At 48.7% G+C, this 23838-nt stretch overlaps 3 protein-coding genes across 8 annotated transcripts in view; 2 read left to right on the top strand and 1 right to left on the bottom strand.

Annotated features, from left to right (window-relative positions):
• Window positions 1-3725, top strand: part of LOC127381833 (mitogen-activated protein kinase kinase kinase 3-like) — an 81041-nt gene extending 77316 nt beyond the window's left edge. For all 5 annotated transcript variants that reach the window (XM_051612672.1, XM_051612669.1, XM_051612670.1 and 2 more), the window contains one exon: window positions 1136-3725. In XM_051612672.1, coding sequence (XP_051468632.1) covers window positions 1136-1364 — 229 coding nt within the window. In that variant the 3' untranslated portion in view covers window positions 1365-3725. The remainder of the gene's footprint in view (window positions 1-1135) is intronic.
• Window positions 3726-4857: 1132 nt separating this feature from the next.
• Window positions 4858-16910, top strand: ACAA1 (acetyl-CoA acyltransferase 1). 2 transcript variants are annotated; one of them, XM_051612673.1, is made up of 12 exons: window positions 4858-5085; window positions 5835-5928; window positions 6194-6251; window positions 7039-7118; window positions 8162-8204; window positions 10193-10291; window positions 10737-10817; window positions 12858-13048; window positions 13144-13323; window positions 14090-14145; window positions 14885-15030; window positions 15817-16910. In XM_051612673.1, the coding sequence occupies exons 1-12, from the start codon at window positions 4858-4860 to the stop codon at window positions 15890-15892; spliced, it is 1332 nt and encodes a 443-aa protein (XP_051468633.1). In that variant the 3' UTR covers window positions 15893-16910. The 2 variants fall into 2 exon arrangements, with proteins under 2 accessions (XP_051468633.1, XP_051468634.1); XM_051612674.1 differs by lacking the exon at window positions 4858-5085 and adding an exon at window positions 5535-5650.
• A 1022-nt stretch (window positions 16911-17932) lies between these two features.
• Window positions 17933-23838, bottom strand: part of DLEC1 (DLEC1 cilia and flagella associated protein) — a 40438-nt gene continuing 34532 nt past the window's right edge. The window contains exons 35-39 of the mRNA XM_051612772.1: window positions 22985-23185; window positions 21935-22096; window positions 20891-21044; window positions 20180-20300; window positions 17933-18056 (exon numbers count right to left, since the gene is read on the bottom strand). Of these exons, the coding sequence (XP_051468732.1) occupies window positions 17933-18056; window positions 20180-20300; window positions 20891-21044; window positions 21935-22096; window positions 22985-23185 (762 nt within the window). The remainder of the gene's footprint in view (window positions 18057-20179; window positions 20301-20890; window positions 21045-21934; window positions 22097-22984; window positions 23186-23838) is intronic.

Below are 23838 nucleotides of genomic sequence, written 5' to 3'. Positions count from 1 at the left end.
CTCTTAAACAAATGGCCCCTTTGGGAATTTGGAATGGGGAGCAAGAGGTATAGCTGGTAGCTGGAAGATGGAGCAGTGCAAAGGATGGCAGCGGGAGCTAAATGTTAGGATCAACTGTGCAGATGTCCAGGGGGGAGCGTGTTCTAGCTAGAAGTCCCCAAACAGGAGCACTCAAAGTCACAACTTCATTTTGAAAGCTTCTGCCGTGTCTGAGGGCCATGCAGAGCTTGACCAGCTGTAGCTGCTCTTTCATTCTGGAAAGCAGGTTGATAACAAAGTTTGCTGAAAGAGCCGTTGAGTTGTGGTGGTTCTGGTTTTGGGGCAGCTGAACCCAGCACAAGAGGCTCAGGGGAGTCTTGTGCAGCCTCTCAAAAACCACTGCTGGGTGTTTGCATGTGGCTCAGGCATGAAAACAACCCAAATCATTGGCTGCTTGTGAATGTTTTTGATCTGTGGAGATCCACAGATGCCAGCTGGAGCCTGAAAGAGTGGGAATAATGCTAATCCTCCCAATAAGTGAGGAGGAAGCACCGGTTTTGCAGTGTGCTTTCCATTTGGTGCTCAAACAAAATAGGGTCAACCAAAGAAAGTCTCTTCACCCGAGGCCTGCAGGGAAAACCTGGGGTGTCCTTAGCAGGCATCCCTGCACTGTCTGCTCCAGCTGATGGGAGGATTCAAGTTTTTAGGAGCAGCTACGGATAGAGGCTGTCCCTGCTGAGACAGAGACTCCTCAGGAAGCACAGGGAAACCTCTCAGGCTCTTTGCTGCTCATCTGACATGCTCCTTCTTCAGTGCACGTCAGAGATGAAGCTGAGTTTGGGTAAACGTTTCATTCTGGCTCCACTTCCTGGGGGAACTACCTGCTGTTGCTGAATCCGTGGTGTCCGAACTCAGGTCTGGGATTCCCTTCAGGACGTGCTTTTATGAAACGTACTCTCTGCCAGTTAAGACGGGCAGAAAAGCCACCAGCTTCAGGGCAAGTCCACTCTCACCAGGACCCGTGTGAGCAGTGAGCTTCGGGGTGGGGGGGTGGGCACAATTACTGGAGTGCAGACTGTTCCCGGCGAGCCCCATCCTGGAGCCAGTTAGATGTGGAACGCTTGTCCCTTACCCTGCCTGCTTGGCCTCGTTGCAGGAGCGTGGCCTGCACCGTGGTGGAGATGTTAACAGAGAAGCCTCCGTGGGCAGAGTTCGAAGCCATGGCGGCCATTTTTAAAATCGCCACCCAGCCGACCAACCCCCAGCTCCCCGACGGCGTCTCCAGCTCCTGCCGCAACTTCCTCCAGCAGATCTTCGTGGAGGAGAAGCGGCGGCCGACGGCCGAGGACCTGCTGAGACACCCCTTCGTCAGCTGCGGGCTCTGAGGCCGCGGGGATGGGGAAAGGCCGGCGGGATCGGCCCCGCGGCCTTTTGGGCTCTGCGGCTCAGGCCTCCGTCCTGGGCTGCCCTGGCGGTGCTGGCCCCCGCAGGTCCCTCCTTGCTTGTCACCGGCTCGGGCACCCGCCGCGCTGTTGGGTTTCCCAGCTGCGCTCGGATCCCTGGGTGCCAGGGATTCGGAGCGAGGGGTTCCCTGGACTGTGCGGGTGGGTGTGCTGGCCTAGGACCGAGGAACCTTCTGGCCGCCAGGGATGTCGGGGTTGTCCCCCCCCTCCTCGCCGTGTTTACTCATCCCTCGGGGGAAGTGCAGGGATTGGGATCTGTCCAAACCCTCCCCACCCACCGCCCCCCGGCGTGACAGTGAGGCTGGCAGCCTTCCCAGGAGCAGCGGAGGATGATGCTGGGTGGCCATCGACACCTTTCACGGCTTTCCGCCCAGCCGAAGGAGATGATCCTCAGACCCACGGAGTCGGGGCTGGGGGGGGACGACCTGGGTGTTCCCGCTCAGCGAGGGAGCCGGCCGCTGCGGGAGGTGGCCGGCGGGCAGCGTCTCCAGCGGGGCGGCTTTCACCCTGTGCCTTAAGCGGTTACAATCAAGGCGTGAGGCTCGACCCCGGGGCCGGGCTCAGCCGCGTGGACTTTGCCTTTGCGTGTGCGTGTGTGCGTGTGTGCCTGCCCACCTTGGAAGAAGGGGTCTTCTCGAGGCGTAGGAGGTCTCTGCTGGGATCACCCGCGGACGGATGCCCGGGACCTCTTGCCACGGGCCGTGCTAGAGGGATGGTGCGGGTGCTGTCGATGCCTGAGCAGCGGCCAGTTGGTGCTGGGAAGCATCAGGGGTTGAGGTGGGAGCTGGAAGGGGTCTTGGCGAGGTCCACTTGCTCGTGGCCACGTAGCCCTGCCGTGCTGGGGCGGGAGGGAGGGATGCCAGTGCGTTTTGGAAGCCGAGCTGCAGGAGTAAGCCCAGGGGCTCTCCGTAAAACCCGAGCGGGTGTCTAAAACTGGGCAAAAAAAGTCCGGTGCTCTGGGCTGGGTGCCTTCTCCGTGCCTCACGGGACCAGCCCCGGGGTGCAGGGAAGGGGGATGTCCCCCCAAGTGGTGCCCGAGAGAGCAGCTGCAGGACCACGAAGCTTCAGCCCAGGAGAGCAGATCCGCATCAGCCAAGGGCAGCTGGGAACAGATTTCTCCCTGCAGCATATTTGAAGCTGCAGGAGAGAATGGGCCTGTGGAAAAAGCTGAGTTGAGCTACTTACCCTGCTGGAAAACCGGGGCAGGAAGCATGCACAGAGTCCCTGGAAGCTAATTGATTCATTAGATCTTGGTGATCTTGGACAAATAAATTGCACCATCCCGTGTCCCCCCTTTCCCTGCTGCATTATCTATTTCCACCTGGCTCAGCAAAGGGTTAAATAAGCAGTTACAGGCCAGTGTGTCCAACACGCGTTTACTTTAATATTATTTTTAGCTGAAAAACGAAAAGTGATGCTTGGACTGAAGTGGAAATTGAGAATCCTTGAATTCTTCCATGGGGAAGAGGTGAGGACTCTGCACCACCGACGTGGCGGTGGGAGCGGGTCCTTGTCCCCAGCTCTGAAAAGAGAAGCAGAAATGAGAATTGTTTCAGTTAAAAAACCAAACAAACACCCATAAACCACACGGGTTAGGGTGAATTAAAAGAAATAGCTAAAAGGATTCCCTGTAACTGTGGCTGCAGGTGAAGCTGGGGGGCTGCAGGGGTTTTGTGCCAGGTGACCAGAGTGGTGATGGGCAGCTCTCCCTGGGGAGGGGGATGAAAGTTGTCTCTTTTCTCCAAGGGGGAATGAAGAATTTTATTCTGTGAATAGGACCAAATCCATCAGTCTGATCGGGAATACGGGATGGATGGATGGATGGAAAAAAAAAACACACAAGAAAAAAATAAAATCGGTGTTGGCTGGACAGGATTTTGTCAGGAGAGGGTAACAAAGCGTGTTTTCACCAAAGCTAAAAAAACAAACCAAACCAACCCATCTTTAGGCTGTTTTCTCCTCTTTAATTGAATCTGTTTGGGTTTGATTTTTCTCAGCCCTTCAACGGTGGGCGGGTGTTTTTCTTCTTTCCAAAGCCTTGAGAGCAAAACGGGGTTCCTGGCTGTCCCAAAACATTCCCAGGGCTCCCAAACCACCCAAATCCTCCCGTGGATGGATGTGTCTTTGTGTGTATGTGTGTGCACACGTGTGTGTGTGTGTGTGCACGTGTGCGACTCGCTCCTCAGGTGCCTTTGCCTTTTTATTTTTTAAAACCCTTGCAGTGTTCTGATGTACAGAATGAAACTAGGAAAAGAGAATGTAATATTATGCCATGTAAAGTAATTTTTGTCGGTTTTGCCTTTTTTTTTATTTTGTTAATTACTGTTATTTTATTTTCTTTTGCCTGGACAACCCTTTCAGTGAAGAAACTCTTTCCCAATATCCAATCTAAAACACCCCAGGTGCAACTTGAGGCCATTTCCTCTCATCTTATCCCTGGTTATCTGGGAGAAAACGCCCACCCCACCTCACTGCACCCTCCTTTCAGGCAGAGAGCCAGCAGGGCTTCCCTCGGCCTGGCCTTGCCTCCTGTCTTCTTCAGCTGCTCCCAAAGTACTGGGCTTTATATTTTTTTAATTTATTGATTTTTTAAAAATTTAATTCCTATTTACTTTTCTTTGCTTCTATTTCTTCTTTAATTTTCTTTATTTTCCCCTTTCCCACCCTTTTCCATTCCCTCCTCTCCCCCTCTTTCCTTCCCCCTCTTTTCCTTCCTTCCTTCCTCCCTTCCCCTTCCTTCCTTCCTTCCTTCCTTCCTTCCTTCCTTCCTTCCTTCCTTCCTTCCTTCCTTCCTTCCTTCCTTCCTTCCTTCCTTCCTTCCTTCCTTCCTTCCTTCCTTCCTTCCTTCCTTCCTTCCTTCCTTCCTTCCTTCCTTCCTTCCTTCCTTCCCCCTCTTTCCTTCCCCCTTTCTTTCCCTTCCTAACCCCTCTTTCCTTCCCCCTTTCTTTCCCTTCCTTCCCTCTCTTTCTTTCCCTTCCTTCCCCCTCTTTCTTTTCCTTCCTTCCTTCCTTCCTTCCTTCCTTCCTTCCTTCCTTCCTTCCTTCCTTCCTTCCTTCCTTCCTTCCTTCCTTCCTTCCTTCCTTCCTTCCTTCCTTCCTTCCTTCCTTCCTTCCTTCCTTCCTTCCTTCCTTCCTTTCCTTCCTTCCTTCCCCCTTTCCCTTCCTTCCCCCTCTTTCTTCCCCTTCTTCCCTTCCCTTCCCTTCCCTTCCCTTCCCTTCCCTTCCCTTCCCTTCCCTTCCCTTCCCTTCCCCAACCCTCACTATTTTCTCTCCTTCCCCCCCCAGCCCTGCTCACATCGGTACCGCTGCCCTCACACCCACATTTCCCCTTTTCCCGTCACTTTCCCACCGCCCCCCCCCACCCCATCCCCTGCGGCGCCGGGGGGGCGGGGCCATGGGGGGGCGGGGCCATGCAAATGAGCGCCGCCCGCGGAGGCGGCGGGGACAAGATGGCAGCGGCGCGGCGGGTGCAGCTGGTGCTGGGGCACTTGGCCGGGCCCCAGCCGGGAGCCGGCACCGGCCTTTGGGCTTCGCCGTGTGCCAGCCGCGCCGGGGCCTCTCCGCGGACCGCCAGCCCCGAGGATGTGGTGGTGGTGCACGGGCAGCGGACCGCCATCGGCCGAGCCAAGCGCGGCGGCTTCAAGGTACGGGCCTGTCCCCCCCCACACACACACACCCCGGGGGTGCCGGCACCCCGCCTGCTCGCCAGCCTCTGCCTTCCGACTGCCTGGAACGGCCTTTGCTGATGGTTTCAGCGGCCGGGGGCTGCGTGCCCCCGCTGTGGCACAGCCACTGGCACCCCAAGCACAGCCGGCCGAGGCGCTGATGAGTTTCCCGCCTCCCCTTAAAAACCCCCGCGCTGCTGTGAGCTGCCCCGATCAAAACCGGTTGGAAAAGCAGCGTCATCTCCCTCACCTGCACGGCTGGCTTGGTGCCCGTGGTGCTTGGCACGGCCCTGCCACCCTGCTGGAGCGGCCCTTGTCCTCGCTGGCTGGCAGGTGCCGTCCTGGGGCTCTGGCCAAGGGGCCAGGGGGGCCCCCCAAGGCTGCGCGGTGCTCGTCATCCCTCGGGGTAATTCTGGTCACACCCGCGTTCCTCCCACCGCGCTGATTCGGAGGCTCCGCTTGCTGAGTCGTGTCACAGAACTTGTCGCCCTATTTGTTTGGCTTTGAGGGCTCTAGGAAGCGTGCTTATAGAAAGCGGAGCGAGGTAAATGCTTGGAAGATACCCAGGGCTAAAAGCCACGCAGGATAATCCTGTTTTTAGGGGGAAATTAAGACCATCGCGAGCTGAGAAGCGCAGTGGAGCTGTGTGAGCATCATGTGCGGTTTGTGGTGATTGTTCCCGGGCAGTTTCTGGTGTTTTAAGTAGTGCTTATCCCCTGTGCTTCTAGGATACCACCCCCGATGAGCTGCTGTCTGCTGTCATGACAGCTGTCCTTCAGGATGTCAATCTTCGCCCTGAGGTCCTGGGAGACATCTGTGTGGGTGAGTGAACAGCCTCCACTCACCCAGACCTGAGACTCCTGGTGGGGATAGCTCTCTGGGACAGGTGCCTCCTGCTGTCCCGTGGGATCCTTGCCTTTGGTGTATGAAACCAGTGCTCCCGTGTGCCTGTTCCGTTGGGTGGTGGGGCTCTGGCCTGTGTGCTGGGCAGCACCAAGCTGTGGATAGGTTAACATCCCCTTCCATGCCCGCAGCAAATAGTGAGGGAAATGCAACCACTTGACTGGAATCGTATCTTTGCACCTAGGAAACGTGCTGCAGCCCGGAGCTGGTGCTTTGATTGCAAGAGTGGCACAGTTTCTAAGGTAAACTCTCAACCAGGTGAAGGTTCCTCCTTCCCTTCTCAAGCCTTGGCTGTGGAGCAGCGCTGTCTCAGAGGTAGCAGTGAGGCTGGTGTGCTCCTAAAAGGTTACAGCACATCACCTTTTGCCTGGAAATTAGGCTTTGTATGTTTGGATAACTGTGCTGGGGTTTGGAGAGCACTCCTGGCAATGGAGAGAGAGGCAGAGGTGAGGCCAGTTCATCTTTTTGGGATACCTGTGTTGAACCTCTGAACAGGAGATCTTGTTTGTGGGCTCCCAGCTGTGCCTGCTGCTTCTCCATAATGCAAGGCTGTGCTTCCCTCTGCTCTCTGTGGGCCTGAAACCGTGGACTTGTCTTGGGTCTCTTTGTTGAGTTGGATCCCAGCTTCCAAATACTTCAGCCAGTGTCTATTGCCACGTTGATCAGTGTGCAACCCCCTTGGAGAGGTGCAGACACAGCCCCCTGGTAATTACAAATATTGCAGAGCTTTTTAGTATTTCTGGCCCTTGGAAACTAGGCACAGGAGAGGGCCCTGCTTAGAGAGGACCTTCTGAAGACAGACCCCTGGGGAGGCAACACTTGGAGCCGCTTGCCAATCACATTTGGAATTTATCTACGAACTTTGCTTTCTCTTGGTGCAGCACCAAGTAGGTCAACAAACATGTAAAGGGATCTCTCTTGAACTTGAGGGTTAAAGTTTAATCGCGTGGCTTAATGTTCTCTGTAGTTGTTTGGTTTGTTGTGTGGTTTTCATCGCTGGGTCTCTGCCAAGGCTGTCTTGCTTCCTAGCGGTATTCCAGAGACGGTGCCGTGCTCCAGCGTCAACCGGCAGTGCTCCTCGGGGCTGCAGGCCATCATCAATATAGCTGGTGAGTGTTGTGGGCACTTGGGGCAGAGCTGATGCCTGCCACACCCTCAGGTGTTCATTTCTCCTGTCCTCCAGTCTCTCTGAGCAGTAAAAGTGGTGATAATGTCTCCTGCTCTTAGGAGTTGTCAGTGTGTTGTTAGAGAATCATGGAATTGTCAGGGTTGGAAGGGACCTCCAGAGATCATCCAGTCCAACTCCCCTGCTAAAGCAGGATCTCCTGGAGCACATTACTCAGGGCTGCATCCAGGTGGGTCTTAATATCTCCAGAGAAGGGGACTCCACAACCTCTCTGGGCAGCCTGTCCCAGGGCTCTGTCATCCTCACCATAAAGAAGTTTTTCCTTATATTGAGGTGGAACTTCCCATGTTCCAGCTTGTGCCTGTTGCCCCTCGTCCTGTCACTGGGAACTACTGAAGAGTCTGGCTCCATCCTCCTTGCACCCACCCTTAGATACTTGTAGGCATTAACAAGGTCTCCCCTCAGCCTTCTCTTCTCCAGGCCAAAGAGTCCCAGCTCTCTCAGCCTTTCCTCATAAGGCAGACGCTCCGATCCCCCAGTCATTTTTGTTGCCCTCCCCTGGACTCTCTCCAGCAGTTCCCTGTCTCTCTTGGACTGGGGAGCAGGATTCCAGATGTGGCCACACCAGGGGAGAGCAGAGAGGAAGGATGATCTCTCTTGACCTGCTGGCCACACTCTTCCTTATGCACCCAAATACTTAAGAGTTGAATACGTATAACCTTGAGTGGCCGAGTTTACCCCTAGAGAAGTAACTTGGTTTTCTGAAGATGAGTTCTACCATTACTTCCACATGAGGAGCTTCTGTAAGGGTCTCTCCTGTCCTCTCTGGTTGCATGTCAGGCTATGGTTGCTTAGTCTTCAGCCCCATCAGCTCCTTGACCTGGCTCACGTTCTGGCAGAGGGTGGGGTGGAGGGAACGCACCTTCCAGCTGTAGTGGGTGCCTCAGATGTTGGTGAAGCCACAGCTGGAATGGAGGTGCTTTTGCTCCTCCTGACAGTAAGAATGTTTTTGTCCTGCTGTTACAGGTGGCATCCGAAATGGATCGTATGACATTGGCTTGGCCTGCGGGTAAGAAAATCTCCTTATGGTACTTGCATAGGCTTCCTGGAGGTAACACTGTCCCTCTGCAAGAGCTCTTAGAAACCCCTTCCAGCCAGATCTGTGCCCCTCTCAGGAGATAAATGCTGTCCTTGTTTGACAAATAAGTGAATCAGCTTTAAAATTAGGACCTGAATTGAAGTGGTGGCTGCAGATGCAATTTGTGTATTGCTAGAGGCTGTTGAGTACTTTCACAGAGCGGGTCATCTTAAAGGGTCTGAGAGAGGGTGCTTGAAAATCCTTTAATTCTCCAGGAACTGGTCTTGGTGACATGTCTGTCCCTTACAACATGCAAAAGCCTGTTTTATCATGGTCCTCTGACTCTGCTCTTGGATACCACTTGCATGCAGAGCTCCGACAGCCTGGAAGAGCCTGCTGTGGTTTGCTTTTTCACTAGTCTCCAGTGAACTGGTGTCTTAGAATACCAGCAGCTAGCTTGGATCAAGAAATTAATATCCTAGCAGGGCTAACAACTGTTCTACAGAGTTACAGGTGTTCTTCATCAGAAGTGTTTATTTTTTTGAGGATTAAATGTTAAGTTGGCTTTAGAGAAACACTAGCGACCACAGACACATTCACTTCAGAAGAACAAATAACAAAAAAATGTATTCAGTAATCCTGAGGCTAAAACATTTGGTTCCTCTTTTTCTTTACCTTGGTAACTCCTAAGTCTTTCTTGAATTATTACTGTCCACACTCATCCAGTAGTCCTTAGGAAAAGATCTTTACAGCTTTGTCAATCCCTACACATAGCCTGGTTGAGCAAGATCTGATGCTGAGAAACCATTCTTAGCCTGCTGTGAAATGAACAGCTCAGCCAGACAGTGTGTTCCTCTGATGTAAAAGTACTGAAAGGCTCAGAGGGTTTGGGATCCAGCCTTTGCACCTTTGGGTGTGGAAGCCACCAACATTTCATTGTGGGTCGTTTTTTTGGCTTCTGCCCTGCAGGGTCCTCCACAAAGACACAAAATCTGTATGTTACAAACAGCTTTTGTGAGCTGGGTGTATCCTGATCCATGCTCTTCTTCTGAGTGGACTCGCCCCCTCTGTAGATGCAGAGATACTGGAGCACAAGCCAAAACAGCAGCTGTGGTTTGCTCTCACTTAAAACCTGATTCTGTACCTTCCTTCAGGGAGCAGATGCAGCTGAAGTCAAGTAAAGCAGCAATGCACATAATTTTAGAGTTACTTTAAACTCCTGATAGCACTTACTATAAGCTGCTTGGGGAAAAGCCTTATTTTCTGCTTGTCTTGCATTTTCCAGCAATAGTTTCTTTGTTATCTACTCTTAATGACTTCTTGAGTGGTGCAGAGTAGAATTCAAACCCCCTTCCCATCGCAGCCTTCATGATCTAGACTGACTTTACTGAAGCTCCCTGGTCTCCAGTGATGGTTGTGTTGGGATGCAGTGGAATGGGATATCTTCAGTCTGTTAACTCAGGTGCAGGGGAAGGGCTGCAGCCTCTGGGATCCATGTCTTAAATTCCTTCTGTTGTAAAATACAAGTAGCATAATGGTTTCCTTCATGCCTAGGATGCTGCCAACCAGTTCTTAAGCTGGAAGTGGCGTTTTTATGGCTGTTGAACATCTCACTGGAAGCTCCAGACCTAGAACCTTGGATTTTTGTAATGTTTGAGGACAAAAGTGCCAGAATCATTAGCAATGCTTTCCTAGCTGTGGAAACAATAACTTAACTTGTTGACACAGGTATCCTGTTTTTAGTGAAACAAGGACCACTTTAATCTAGCAGAGTTTTTATTTCATGGTAATTCTTATATTGATGATTCAAGAGCTTCTGCCTTAGCCAATTCTTAATTATTACTGTGTTTCTGTAGGATGACAGGAAAGCATGTTGTCAAGATACTGAGTTCTGATCAGTTTTAATGGAGCACTTAACCTCATACATGGCATGAAAGCACTGGTAGCAAACAGAAAATGCAAATTGTTCTTGTGTTTAGGGTGGAAACGATGTCCCTCAGAAGTGCAAATAACCCTGGTGATATCAGTTCCAATATGATGGAAAACAGCAAAGCTCGAGATTGCCTTATTCCTATGGGGTGAGTGTACCCTCTTCCCAAAGTTCAGGGGTTTTCTGGATGGTCTGTCTCTGCACTGACTGTACTGTTTCAAATCCACGTGAATGTGGTGTGGGAAACTGTTCTTTTCTTCCTCACATGGTGAGCTTTGATCTGTATGTTGTCAGCATCTTCCTTGGTTATGGTAGAAGATAAATGATGTGAAATGAGGGGAAGATCAGGGGCTCTTCTGAGAGCTTTCCCTGCCTTATGTCTTAAGCTCAATGAACAATAAAGGTGGATTTGAACCTTGTTTTGGTCCTAGATTTGATTCAGGATCTGCTTCTGCCAAGCAGTTCTGGATTGAGAAGACAGCAGTGAGCCTTGAGAGTGAAGCCAAGGCTTGTACCTTGTGTTGCCTTAGTAGAAGAATGTCAGCTCCTGTAGAGGAGTCTGTGGATTGATTCTGTGATGTTGTTTTCCCCAGAATAACCTCAGAAAACGTGGCAGAGAAGTTTGGAGTTTCCCGAAAGAAGCAAGATGCCTTTGCCTTGGCTTCCCAACAAAAGTAAATGCTTTTTGTCTGTTGCTTTGTTGTGGTTTGTTTTTTTTTCCTTTTGTTGTTCTTGTTGGTTTTTGTTTTGTTTTGGTCAGGCTTGATGGGGCTCTGAGCAATCTGTTCTAGTTGGAGATGTCCCTGCTTATTGTAGGGGGGTTGGACTAGATGACCTTTACAGGTCCCTTCCAACCCAAGACATTTAATGATTCTATTCTTTCTAACCTTTTAGTTAAGGAATAAATACAAGTAGAAGCATTGCTGCTTGCCAGGAGTGGTTAAGTGCAGCCTTGGTGTTGCCTTCCAAACCTTAATAGTGAGTAATGAAGCTTGAGATGGTCAGAGGAAAGACCCTGACAGAACATGTCCTGGGTTGTGTGGTAAGAAAACCTGAGTCCAGAGCTGTACTGGAGATGGTGTGACTAACCTGGTGTCATATCACCAGGTGTGCAAGTCTTGAGCAGTGAGTGCCTCTGTATTTTTCAGTTTCCAAAGGATGTGACCTCCTTGAGGCTTCTGAAACAAATGGATGGTTCAGTATTTTCCTAGTGGCTTTGGCTCCGTGTCATTTGAAATTGAACATGGGAGTGGCAGCAGAAGGAAACCTTCCCATGAGGGGTTATTTAAATGTAGCTGTTTCTAGAGCACTGCGGAGCTGCTGAGGAGAGTGGCTTGTCTTTGCTGCAGGTGTTTGGCTCCAAGGGAGTCCAGTCCTTCCACTAACAACCTTCCCTCTGGGTTAAATCCCTGCCCAAGTGCTGTGGCCCCTGGAGCCCAAGGGGTGTTACTCGCGCTCCGGCGTCTGACACTAAAGCTGCTGCTGTCAAAGAGTTAAAACTTAATTTCAGAGCTCAGTTCAAGCACTGCCCCGGTCCAGTTATTTATCTAATACAGGAAGCCACTGCACAGGCCAGTTAACCTTTATATTCTGGCCCTGCTTCTAGGGAACTTGGCATGCCAGCCTTTCTCACTGACATCGAGCTGATAACGCAAAAGGGGATGTGAACACCATCCTCCCCTTGCATGAGGAAAGGGTGATTTTCTGGCCCTGGTCTCAGGATGTCTGTGGAGTTACTGATCTGTCCCTCAGCACTTTGCTCTAGGTCTTGCTTACCTTCCAGTATTAAATATTTTCATTTTATTAGTAAAAGTATAAAGGGATGAAGGAGGTCAAACAAGCTTTCAGTCTCCAATTTGTATTCCCTCTGAAAGGGTGCTCTGCTGGAAGGTAGATCTTCTATATCAGCTCTACTGGGGAGGCTTTTAAATACCTTGTTGATAGGAAAGATTAAAACTGTGTGCCCTGAGCTAATTCAACTTCAGCTGATTGCATTCTGCCTACTTATACCAGTTCTGTCTTGTCAGTTCTCCCTGCTGCTAATGCTGCTGTCTTGGGGACCAGAACCTCTCTTTACCCCTCCTTTACTGCTAAATCAATACCCTTCTACCTAGTCACATTGAATTATGCAACAGAAATTGCCTTCAGTTTGGGTTGACAGGTTTAAAGGCCAGAAGATTATATCTGAAGTCTACTTAGGGCTCAACTTGTCTTCCTTCAGGAGGACAAAACCAGGAATGAGTGAAGCTTCAGCCATTCTTTAACTTATCAGGAGTTATCAGTGAAGGCTTAGCCCTTTTCCCCTCTTTAACTCAGAAATAAGAACTGATGTTTGAACATCAGGATTCATTTATTTTCTCACAGTTGTGAGTGCAGCACTGGGCAAGTACAGCTCCACACTGTGGCTGGTGGTGGTCAGTCAGTCCGAGGGGTGTTGATGGGAACAGAAGTGGGATCTTGCTTAGAAGTGTGTGACCCTGTGACCCAGGTCTGTGGAGAATGTCCATCATGTTAGTGATAAATTTCCCATGATGTTACAGGTAGGAAGTTTGTCTGCTCATGAATGGAAATAAGTATTTGCCTGTTGTCTTGTCCACTGCTCAGCAGTGTTGTAGCTTTGTCCCAAGTCTTACCTTAGTTAATTCTTCCTTGACTTTAGTTCTCTTGCAGTTCACCTCCGGAGTGTTTTAAACTTTCATACTGTTCTTTAACAGAGCAGCAAAAGCTCAGCAGATGGGACTGTTTAAAACTGAGATTGTTCCAGTGAAGACCACTGTTCTAGATAACCAGGGCAACCAGAAGACAATCACTGTGCACCAAGATGAAGGCATTAGGCCCTCCACCACCCTGGAAGGCTTGGCCAAGCTGAAGCCTGCCTTCAAAGAGGATGGAAGCACCACAGCAGGTCAGCTCTGTTCTTACTTTGTGTCATTCCTCTGGTTTACCTGCCTTGCAGCTTAAGCAAAGAAGGTGTTAATAGGTGTTACTACCTTCCAACAGGTAATGCCAGCCAGGTCAGTGATGGAGCAGCTGCTGTTCTCCTGGCCAGACGCTCCAAAGCAGCACAGCTGGGACTGCCCATCCTGGGGGTGCTCAGGTCCTTTGCTGTGGTTGGGGTCCCACCTGATGTGATGGGCATCGGCCCGGCCTACGCCATCCCGGTGGCTGTGGAGAAGGCAGGTAAGAACCACTTGTCCTTCACACCCTGTTGGGCACAGGGCACAGCGGGTTCTGTGGATGAAATCTGAAGGTTGTATTATTCTAGCAAGTGGAGCTGTCAGCCACAGGAACAGTGACCTTCACTTCAGGACAGTGCAGGAGATCCCAGCTGGGATTATTGTGATGCACTTCACTTGTACCTGTGGATAAGTTGGCACTCCCTCACAGTCTTCACAAACAGTTAACATGTGGAAGTGGTTTAGGGTTCATTTAGTGCTGTTTTCTCATCCTTAATATGACCAAGGTGTTGGGGTGTGGGTTTTTTGTTTGGGTTTTGGGTTTTTTTCCTTTCCAATTGTGGCATCTCACCAGCCCAACAGACTTTCCTCAGGGTTCTCATCATCAGGTTAAACAGCTTTTACATCTGGTGCTGATGGTTGTGTCTGCCTGTCATGGCTACAGTCCCATGCTCACCCATGGTTTTACCTTTCAGTCTTGAAATATCCTTAAAGATGTAATCCCTCTGCAAAGAAATGACATTTCATCTAAGGAAGCTTGGTGAGCTCAGTGACACAGTACCACGGACTGGGACATTTTGCAGTCTTTAGATGGTGGTGTACTTAAACATGTGTCCAAATGTAGGCACACTACATGCAGCCAAGGACCCCCTCTTTCTATCATTTGTGGAGCAAAACTAGAATTAATCAGGGGAGGCTGTGAGTGAATTACTCTCTTTGGTAGAAAGCAAAAATATCTCCTTTGAAATCCTGACTTCTCTGAACTATAGGTCTGACTCTGAATGACATTGATATATATGAAATCAATGAAGCCTTTGCAAGCCAGGTGAGTGATCATCCTCTTTGTCTTGCTACATAGTTTGGTAACTGAGTATATGTCAGCTTAGTCTTCAGATTAAGATTTTAACTTGTTCCACATACTGCATCAGCTGTTAATGAACACGAAAAGACTGGTTTCCCTTTCCTTAGCAGGGCATTGCTTATCCAGCTTAATATTTAAAAAAAGCAATCCCACAGCAGAAAGCAAAACAGAAAAATAATGCACTGACTAGGAATGTTATCTTTGCCATTGAATCCTTATACCAGCTTATGAAATCTGTTTCACAAGAGCTGTAATTTGTCAACGTGCATGTGTTGCACTCTGCAGTTTGGAAGCCCTTAATGAACCATGTCTTCCAGGAATCCATGAGGTGCCTGTCAGCAAGTGTGTGGGCTCAGCTGGAGGTGCAGTTGAGAGGCTTCCCTCCCCTCAGTGGGCTTTGCATTTGTCATTTTGCATTCCACTCCTTGGCACTGGGGAAGATGGCCTGGCTGGAGTCAGGCCTCTGAGTGCCAACTGTTTAGTGCTTCAAGAGCAGCTGACACAACAGTGCAAAGTTTGTGTAATTACATAGTTTGAGCTGAATTAATTTTAAGCACAAACCTCTTGAAGCCCCTGGAGCTGGTTTGCTGTCCCTCTTCACACACGGGTGAGATGACCCAGTCCTCTCAGCTCTGTTGAGGGAGAGCTGAGAACTAACAGAGGCATGAGCACCTTTGTGAACCCGTTCCCTCTGTCTTCCTAGGCTGTGTTCTGTGTTGAAAAGCTGGGCATTCCCATGGAGAAGGTCAACCCCCTGGGAGGAGCAATAGCACTGGGACACCCACTGGGCTGTACTGGGGCTCGTCAAGTTGTCACTTTGCTCAACGAGTTGAAGCGCAGAGGGAAAAGGTGAGCACTGAGGAACGGAGTTGGCCTTAATGCCTTAAATGTACCTAAGTGGCTTAGGCCCAGAAGTAACCATCAGCTTGGGTTATGCTTCTCTACCCCTTGGATAGCTTTGACCAGGAATTCCTGTTGGCTCTCTGAGTATCTTGCTGCCTGTGAGTGCAGAGTCCGTCCTGGCCCGTGGTGGTGCAGGAAGAAAGAGCGGCTTCTGCTGGCTCTGTCACTGCTCTCTTTGGGGCTGGCATCTGCAGAGCCACAGGACTGGCTTTAGGATGAGCTGTGCCCTGGCCTAGAGGGGAGGGCTGCAGTGATGGTGAGCTGTTAACTGCCAAGCAAACCTGGCAGTAACAATAAACCACCTCACACTGAAGTGGAAGAACTCGCTCTGAAATCGGGTTTTCCGCAAATCCCACTGTACTTTGTTTGTCTGTCCAAGTTCACCTTGGTCTGTTACACAGCAAAGCCAGGCCAAGGGCAGCAGCAGGAGTTTCTTCCTCAGTCCAGATAAATCAAAGCAGTTCCCCTGGCTCAGCCTTGCTGCGGGTGTGTCAGAGGCAGGTGGCCAAGGAGCTGGTTTCTGGCACACTGCTCCTGTCCCAACAGCAGGCAGAGGAACGCGTGTCCAGGTGCTCTGCAAACACCAGGAACTCTGCAGGAACTCCAGGGCACCAGGACTTGGCTCCAGTGTTAGAATCTCTTGGTGACACAGGAGAGCAGTGGGTAGCTGAGATGTATTGTATTCTTCTTTTTCCCCACCTGATCTTCATTCCATGTGTTGTTCGATTTCAGAGCATATGGAGTTGTCTCCATGTGCATCGGAACCGGCATGGGCGCTGCAGCAGTGTTTGAGTACCCAGGGAGCTAACTCCAGTGTGCTGACAGAGCAGCACAGCAGCAGCTCAGTCTCTGCCTTCTCCAGGAATAGCAAATGATTTGCACTGTGAAATCAAGGGGCTTCGGGGATTCCTTACTAGAGCTACACATCTGAGGCACAAATTGCAAAGCTAATAAATTGTATGGATCTGCTAAGCAGGGGGGGAAATGCAGAACTGGCACATGGTGTCTTGACACGAGGAGAGAAATGAGTTCAGCTGAAGTTCAACTACGTGTGGTGATGATGAATTTGTATTTCTAATTTACTTGATCTTTTTAATCTGCCAATATTACCAGAGAGAAGTAGTTCATGGTGCAGTATTTTTGCAGGACGGTGTCTAAAACAGTGGCTCAGAATCAAAAACACTGCACATGAAAAGGCTTTTTCAGGATTTTCTTAAAAGATTTCACCTTCTTGTAAGAAGTCTAAAGCAGAGCCAAGACTTGACATAATTTTCTTTACAACACTGTCTGTCCTATCCCAGTCATAAGTTGGCCATGTCTGAAGTTGTCCCTATGCTGGAAGATGGGCTGTAACCCAGCTTTTAACCAGGCTGCTCTGGAGCCTCCAGTGGGGGTGGGTGGAAAGACTAGAATGTAATTTACACAGGACCGAACCAACCGCTGAGATGCCTGAACAGAAAGGTTTGGATGATTTGCTAGAAGCCAGGCATGTGACAGTGGCCATTCCCTCTTTTTACAGCACATTTCTAACAGTCACTTGGTGTGACTCTACCATAGAGAACAAGCTTATGCTTCATATTTACTTACCTACCATGAAGCAGATTCCAGCATTACTTTCAGCACAAGCACTACGTGATCATCAGTGACATCTCAGTACTTCTAATACAAATGTGAATTTCATCTTGCACAGTTCTGCCTTCACTGCTCTCTCTTACAAGTAGAAAGATCTCTGAGGTGTTAGAAAAATGCAACTTTGTAAGACAGACTGAAGTTCCTTGTCTTGACTCTTTTTTTTTTTGCACTAATACAAATGGGTTCTTGCAATATGTCTGTTTCCTTCTTATGATGATTGTTAATTGAAGGTTGTGATTAGTCTGATGTTCTCACATCCTGTCTCACCTCACTCAGGCTGTATTTTAGAGCAGAAAGATGAAATGATTTAGAGGGGGCAGACAGGAGGTGATGTTTTCAAGGGTCCTTGTTTCACACTGAGATCCCTGTGTATAAACTGAGTTCTGGGTGCCAGTACAAGTCAGTTTTAAACTGGGCAGAAGATTCTTGCACATCTTGTGCTCTGCAGGGTGGGTTGCACCCCCCTCCTCCCCACACACACTGCCTTTAACAAAACCCTTTTATATGATCAGAATGGAAAACTTAACAGGCTCAGAAGTGGGAATTTGAGTGACCTTTAGCTAAAGTAATACTAAAAATATTTAAAGAGAAGTGTGAGTAAATGGGAACCATGTGGGGGAAAGATTTAAAAGGGAAGAAGGGTTCCTCCCTCTGTAGCTGTAGGGGATGTTCTCAATACCCGAGCATGATGAAACATGCAGGCTGGGAATTTTCCAGGGAGTCCAGGGAAAGTTGGCTCTTCTCCTTTTCATGTAAGGCACTGGGAAAACAGCTCAGGGAATGCTGGCCTGCTCACTAGTGTTTCTATTATGTGTCACTGTCTGTTTTAATGCCAAACAAATAAACAAAGCAAAACAAAAGTTACTTTCTAAGGTACAAAACAGTCTTTAATTGTAATTTGAGGCCTGCTGTGATATGCAGAGGGTTTAGCCTGACTCTTAACCATAGCTGCTTTGCAATTCAAAACCAATTATGAACAGAGCCTGGTTCTGTGGGTAATGGTGAGCTTATCACAGCAAAAGCAATAGCACAGAATGAGATTATGACTGTATTCTTTAAAGTACCTTGAGCTTTTTTGTCCTCATAACTTAAAATTTCACATCACTAAAATCCCAGTCCATATGAAAACCAACTGAAGTAAATGGAAATACAGGCTCAAATGACAGCACATCTGCATCCAAGCCATTACCTTGACCTTTGTCCCACATTGTCCTGCTTATATGAAATACAGGTCTTCATACTTGGCATCATATGTTCCTCCACCCCTGATGTGTAGCTTGCAAGGCTTCTCTCCCAGCTTTCCTGTAATGGTCACAGTAGTTTCATATTCAATGTCACTCCTACAATGCAGAGCAAAAAGACTTTAAGGATGAGATTAGTTACTCTGTGGAGGAAGAAAGGGACATAAACTGCTCCTAATCACAAGCACTGGTCTCTAAAGTTGGTGGCAAGTGTGCAGGTGGCCATCTCACTTCACAGTGTCACATCCCACAGCTACACAGAGGGTGTTTGAAAAGAATGCTCCAGACTGGGCCTGAAGTAAATACACAGGATTATTAACTTGAAGTCTGAAAGAACAACGTGGGTATCTTCCTACCTGTGCAATTCTGTTTTAGTTAAGTAGAGCAAATGAAGTTCTGCTGGTGGGAGGTGTTGGGGAGCAAAACGCCTGCACTGCCTTCAGGTGAGAACTCATCCCTGTGACAGATGAGGTGTGAAAAGGAGAAGTTTGTGCAAACTCCCTAAGACAAGGGGCAGCCAGTGGAGTCCAGGCTGTCATGAACACCAGGCAGCTCACAGCAAGTGTCATTCTCCCTTGTGCCACCTGAAGTCTTGCAGCACCACTTTCCCAAGGCCAGTGCCGCCCAGTGCTCCTGTCACTGCTCATCTGAAGGACTTCTCAAGGCCTGAGGCAACTGCCTGTTCTGTCAGACAACTTCTATTTTCCCTTCTCATACTAAAGTCCCCTGCAGGAAGACCCCTGATGTAGGGAGGTGAATTATTAAAAATCACCTCACACCTTGGCATATCATTATTTACTGATGCCATGCTGGTCCTGAGCTCTGCCGTGCTGTTCTTTGGAGCTGAACAGACAAGCTGGCTGCTACACAGCAACATCCTTCCCTCCTGGTGCTTCCAGGCACACTGATGAGTGTAGCTGGTGCCAGACAATGCCCTTCAGGCATGTTTACAAGCATGCCAGAAAAAATTAGGAAGTCAGGAGCCTGGGAGGTCTCTGGTCCACCAAGGTGCAGCTGCTCAAGGCCTTGTCCCACTGAGAGGTCAGTGGCTCCAGCAGTGAAGTCACAGACTGTGCCAGGGAGCCCAGAGTTAGGAGAGTAATGTGTCACCTGCAGTTTGCTTCCTGAAACTTCCCTGTCAGCAGTGTTCAGAGGTCATGCAATTGCTGGGCTGGACTTGTCTTAAACTCTCTGCCAACACATAACTTCCAATAAAGTGATTCTGTAAGAAAATTCTGCTTCCATTACAGAATCACAGAATTATTTAGGCTGGAGAAGACCTTCTGTTCCTCTAATTAGAGCAAAGAAACTAAAGCCTTTGGATCACCACTTCTGCCAAATAATCTCTAGCCTCAACAAAATTATGATAAGCTCTCCAAAAACAGTTAGAACAGTATTAGATGTTTATAGGACAAATGAATTTTCATCTGTTCTGTTCTGTTCTTTGCTATCATTTGCCTGCAGCTCCTGTTATCTTGGTTGTGCAGAAAACATTTGGACTAGAGAGCAAAAATACACTGATTTTTTTTTTTCTTTCTCATCAAACATCAACATGACTAACACCAAATATTGCACCAGGCCAAGCAAGGGTAAAACAAATCCCATCACTGCATTCGAACAACATTTTGCTTCATCAGGAGGAACTATGAAAGTATCTGAGGAAGTAAAGGACTTTAAAACATTTTAGAGAGAAGCCACATCAACTATAATGAAGGATCCCTGATTCCTGCAAAAGATGTTGCACTTCCCTACATGACAAACAGATGCTTTACTGGGATTCTGAACTACTCCAGACACATTTCTCCCTCTCCTGAGAAAGTGCTGGATGCATAAAGGACTCAACTGTTGTATCAGCCTCTGCACTGAATTACAGCCTGAGCTTCACCCTCGGGAAAGGGGTTGCCCTGAGGAAAGGAATTTTTTTCCAGTGGTACCTAGTCAGTGTGTCTTGCCAACCATCAGAGCAGCATGGCTTCAGTGGGTGAATCTGAAGTCTGAAATTGGGGGTGCCAATCCAAAAGAAATCCCATATATGGTGGCAGTGTAGGGAACATGGTTCTATGGAAAAAGGACCTGCTGAAAGCCAAGGATTGGCAAGTGTTAGAGGCAAAATGAGCAGCCTGAGAACATGAGGAGCAGCAGAATTGCTCTTTGCTTTCCACTCACACCATCAGTCTGGGTTGACAGGGAGTAACAGCAAGATTTCAGTCTGTTCACTGTACCTTGCAGTGAAGCTGATCTGCAGTATCTCTCTGGGAGGTGAGACTCCTTCACGTGCCTTCAAAATGCCACTAGTAGGGGAGACAGAAAATACTTCCAGGTCCTTATGCCTTTCCTGTTCATCTGCAGAGAAAGGGACAAACAGCATACAAAGAGATGGTGTAAGTTTGTAGAGGATCTGGCACTCAAACCAATGCACCTCCTTGCCCGCCAAATAATAAATCATGTCTTGCCCTGTCAGAGGCTGTGTGTGTGTGGCCAGTTTCTGCTTTCATCTTCTAATCAAGCAGAGTGATCAATGGCCTCCATCTCAAAATAACAAGCCCCTGATCTTCCTTCCTTCAAAGCCCATCTGTTGTTAACATCATTAGGCACAAGCTCAAAAACATGAGGAGCTGCTGCTCCTTGTTGCCTGTCAGGATTGTATTAGAAATGAGCAAAGTGTGTCCACTGCCTGTGAGGGCTGGGATGCAACCTTGTGGTAAATCTGGAGTAACTGCTGAAATCAGTAGAGACACAGTGAGGGAAGGGAGAAAGGAAGGGAAAGGAGGAAAGGGAAAGCCCATATAAGTGAGAACAGAAGCAGACCTGATACCTCTGCAGCCAACACGATCCTGTATGGGATAGATGTTGAATGCATGCAGTCTTGCTGAATAAAAACCCTGAACAGTGAAACTACATAAAAAGGAAATGGAAATGCAAACCCAGAATACCCAGCAAAAGAGTCCAGTAGCTTCTACAGCCACTCCTGTTCCACAGGAAGACATGTTCAGTCTGGGTCTGTCCAACAAAGCAGGTCTTGAAATCAACTGTGTCGCAAGAGAGCTCCAGCACTGGAACAGTGAGGTAGGCAGTCACTGGGACCAGCTGCAAAACAGAGGGGAGGGACAGGAGAACACCCACCTTATTTTCCAGAGCTTTAATAATATCTGTTACAGCTGGATCCTTCTTAACTCAAGCACAGAATCAAGAGTTGTCCTGTGTTCTTTTGTAAGAGTCAATTCCCCATCCTACAGCTGTGAGTGAATTAAGTTGTTGCTTGTTTTATGTTTTGGGATAGGTTTTCAACCCAGGTGCTGTAGTCTTAACGAAGGAACAGGTTTTCTGAGGAGATGCAGACATGGCAGCATCTCCTCACCCCTTAGGACTGTATATGGCCCAGTGTGAGTCATTCCATTTGTGCAGACTGCCCAGGATTATGGTGAAAGTGACTGTTAGATACAGTGCTCGGATCTTACACGAATGGGTCCTCAGAAATACCTGGTATGAAAGAAAACCCCATGTCTGCAGTGCTCTGGAACTGCTGAGGACTTGGGTGGGCTACAGCTTCACAGCTGGAAGAGATTGGTGTTGAAACGTGTGTGGGCTGTCACCACCCCACACGAGCTGAACTGGGGAGGCTTTCAAGAAGCTCGTGTGGGGTGGTGCAGGAGGCAAGGCTGGGTGACTCAGCTGCTGGCACGTTGGGTGGGACAGGCCTGACCCCGTGTCTCTGAAGGCTGCTGGGAGTCACAGGGTGCTCTGGGGTGCTGCCCTCTGCAAAGGGCTGGGGCTGCTCTGTACCCCCAGAGCCACCTGCAGGCTCCACTGGGAGCTTCTGCCTTCTGCAGATCCCTGGCCTTTCACCTGAACTGGATGACACAACTTACTCCAGAGCTGGCTGTGTTCCAAAGCCAAGTAAATCCTAAAGCACATTCCCTCTGAGTCAGAGAGAAAATTCAGCCCTTCCTCAGGGCCCAGAGATCTCCTGCTCTTACCTGGGTAGTGCAGTTACTGTGTTCAATGACCAGATTTTGATTAAACTTCAGCTTTCTCTCCCCGTTCTCAAACTGGAGCAGCTGGAATCCAGGAAGCAGCTGGGCATCTGGCAAATGTTGAGAGGTAAGTAACTCCAGAGTTGTGTGGAATGACACTTTCACCTGTGGGAAGAGGAATTCAGATGACCATTGCATAAGAAGACACTATGAGCAGGAAATCCAAAGTCAACAGTGCTCAAAGGCCCAGGCACACATTTTCCCACTGGAACCCAAAGGTGTCATGCCAGCAACCAAATTCCCACTGGAACAAAGTATTATAATTAAAAGAAAAAACACAGCTATTTCCTATGAACCCAGGACACAGAGATGGAGTGTAAAGGTGAAGAGCTCTCTCTGAACCACGGGGCAGAGACAGTCTCTAGCAAGACAAAGGTTCTCAATTCCCAAGGTTACAAAGACCATATTCCCAAAGCTATCTTCAACATACAGATCTCCCTTCTTCCCACACACACAGAATTAAGACACGTGTGTCTCCTCATCAGAATGAACACTGGGAAATGAGAAGCACACTTAAAAAATGCAGTTGTTGCTCATTCTTTGCACCCTAGCAAACTCTTCACTCAGGACTTTGTTTCCTTTTAGTGTCATTGTGTACACCCAAAATGAACCATAGTTTTCTGTGTCTGCACTGCCTGCATCTAATTTAAGGAAAAGAGGGACTGCTGTCTTTGGAAACCTATTCATATGTCCAGCATATACATGGCTGTGATTTAGGTGAGCACCAAAACCCACAGGATTTTCTGCAGGACTTTGCAGCAGGTCTGAGTTAATGAGGAAAGTATGTTAGGGCCACTGCAGAAAAATATTTGGGACCCACAATATAGCAGGCAAAGTTGCAGTAATTAGCATTTGGTAATATACCTCTTTTTCCCCTGAAATTGGGGTATTTCTGTACTGGTTGTGTTTTTCTTGTGGTTCATCTGGGCCACACTAACACACCAACTCCTGAAGTATCTGTTCTGGCCCAGGATTATTATTTTTGAGCCTTACCAGCATGTTTTGCTGTGGATAAAGTACAAATTGTAGTTGCTGCTCTTTTTCCTCCTTCTTGCTGTGAGATCTTTTGGTGCTCTTTTTGGGATCTGTGCTAGACAGGCTGAAGGGCACAGACAGAAGGAGCCTGAAGTACAGAGGAACCTTGGAGCGATTGATGAGCTTCAGACTCTGAGTCGTTACTGAATCTGCCAAAACCTGGTGGAGAAATGATTCCAAACTGGTTAGTTCTAACTCCCTTAGGAGGTTTGTGCTGGTCTGTCTGGTCATTCAGCACCACCAGGGATCTGAAGGACTTTACCCCAAAGCAACCCAGTATTTTCTACTTGCGCTTTTCAAAATTTCTTGAGTAAAAAAAAACAAAACAGGAATAATGCAATGAAGTCTTTGAATGTCAAGGGTCACAGAAAATGATCCTGCTGCTCCAAGTGACTCATTCTGGTCTGACCTTTATGTCCTGAAAATACGTACTTATTTTTCTACTTACAGACTTCTCTATAAAGAGAAAGATGTATAAAATAGGCATTATCTGAGCTCAGCTTTGTTTTATTGCTGGCTAATAAATAGAATCATAGAATTGTGGAATCATAGAATCACAGTGTTTTGGGTTGGAAGGGACCTTAAAGATCATCCAGTTCCAAGCCCTCTGCATGGGCAGGGACACCTCCCACTAGACCAAGCTGCTCCAAGCCTCATCCAGCCTGGCCTTGAACACTTCCCTCCAGGGATGGGGCAGCCACAACTTCCCTGGGCAACTTGTTCCAGTGTCTCATCACCCTCATAGTGAAGAATTTCTTCCCAATGTCTAACCTAAATCTCCCCTCTTCCAGTTTTAATCCACTACCAGCCCA

This window comes from Apus apus, chromosome 2, assembly GCF_020740795.1.
Source record: "Apus apus isolate bApuApu2 chromosome 2, bApuApu2.pri.cur, whole genome shotgun sequence".
NCBI classification, from domain to species: Eukaryota; Metazoa; Chordata; class Aves; order Apodiformes; family Apodidae; genus Apus; species Apus apus.
This window is presented reverse-complemented; position numbering and strand designations above follow the sequence as displayed.

Bases quoted from the DNA above. Each gene is read 5' to 3' on its own strand.
- ACAA1 (XM_051612673.1), top strand. From the start codon at position 4,858: ATGAGCGCCGCCCGCGGAGGCGGCGGGGACAAGATGGCAGCGGCGCGG. The intron at 5,929-6,193 runs GTGAGTGAACAG...CTTTGCACCTAG, and splicing joins CCTGGGAGACATCTGTGTGG to GAAACGTGCTGCAGCCCGGA. The intron at 7,119-8,161 runs GTGAGTGTTGTG...CTGCTGTTACAG, and splicing joins GGCCATCATCAATATAGCTG to GTGGCATCCGAAATGGATCG.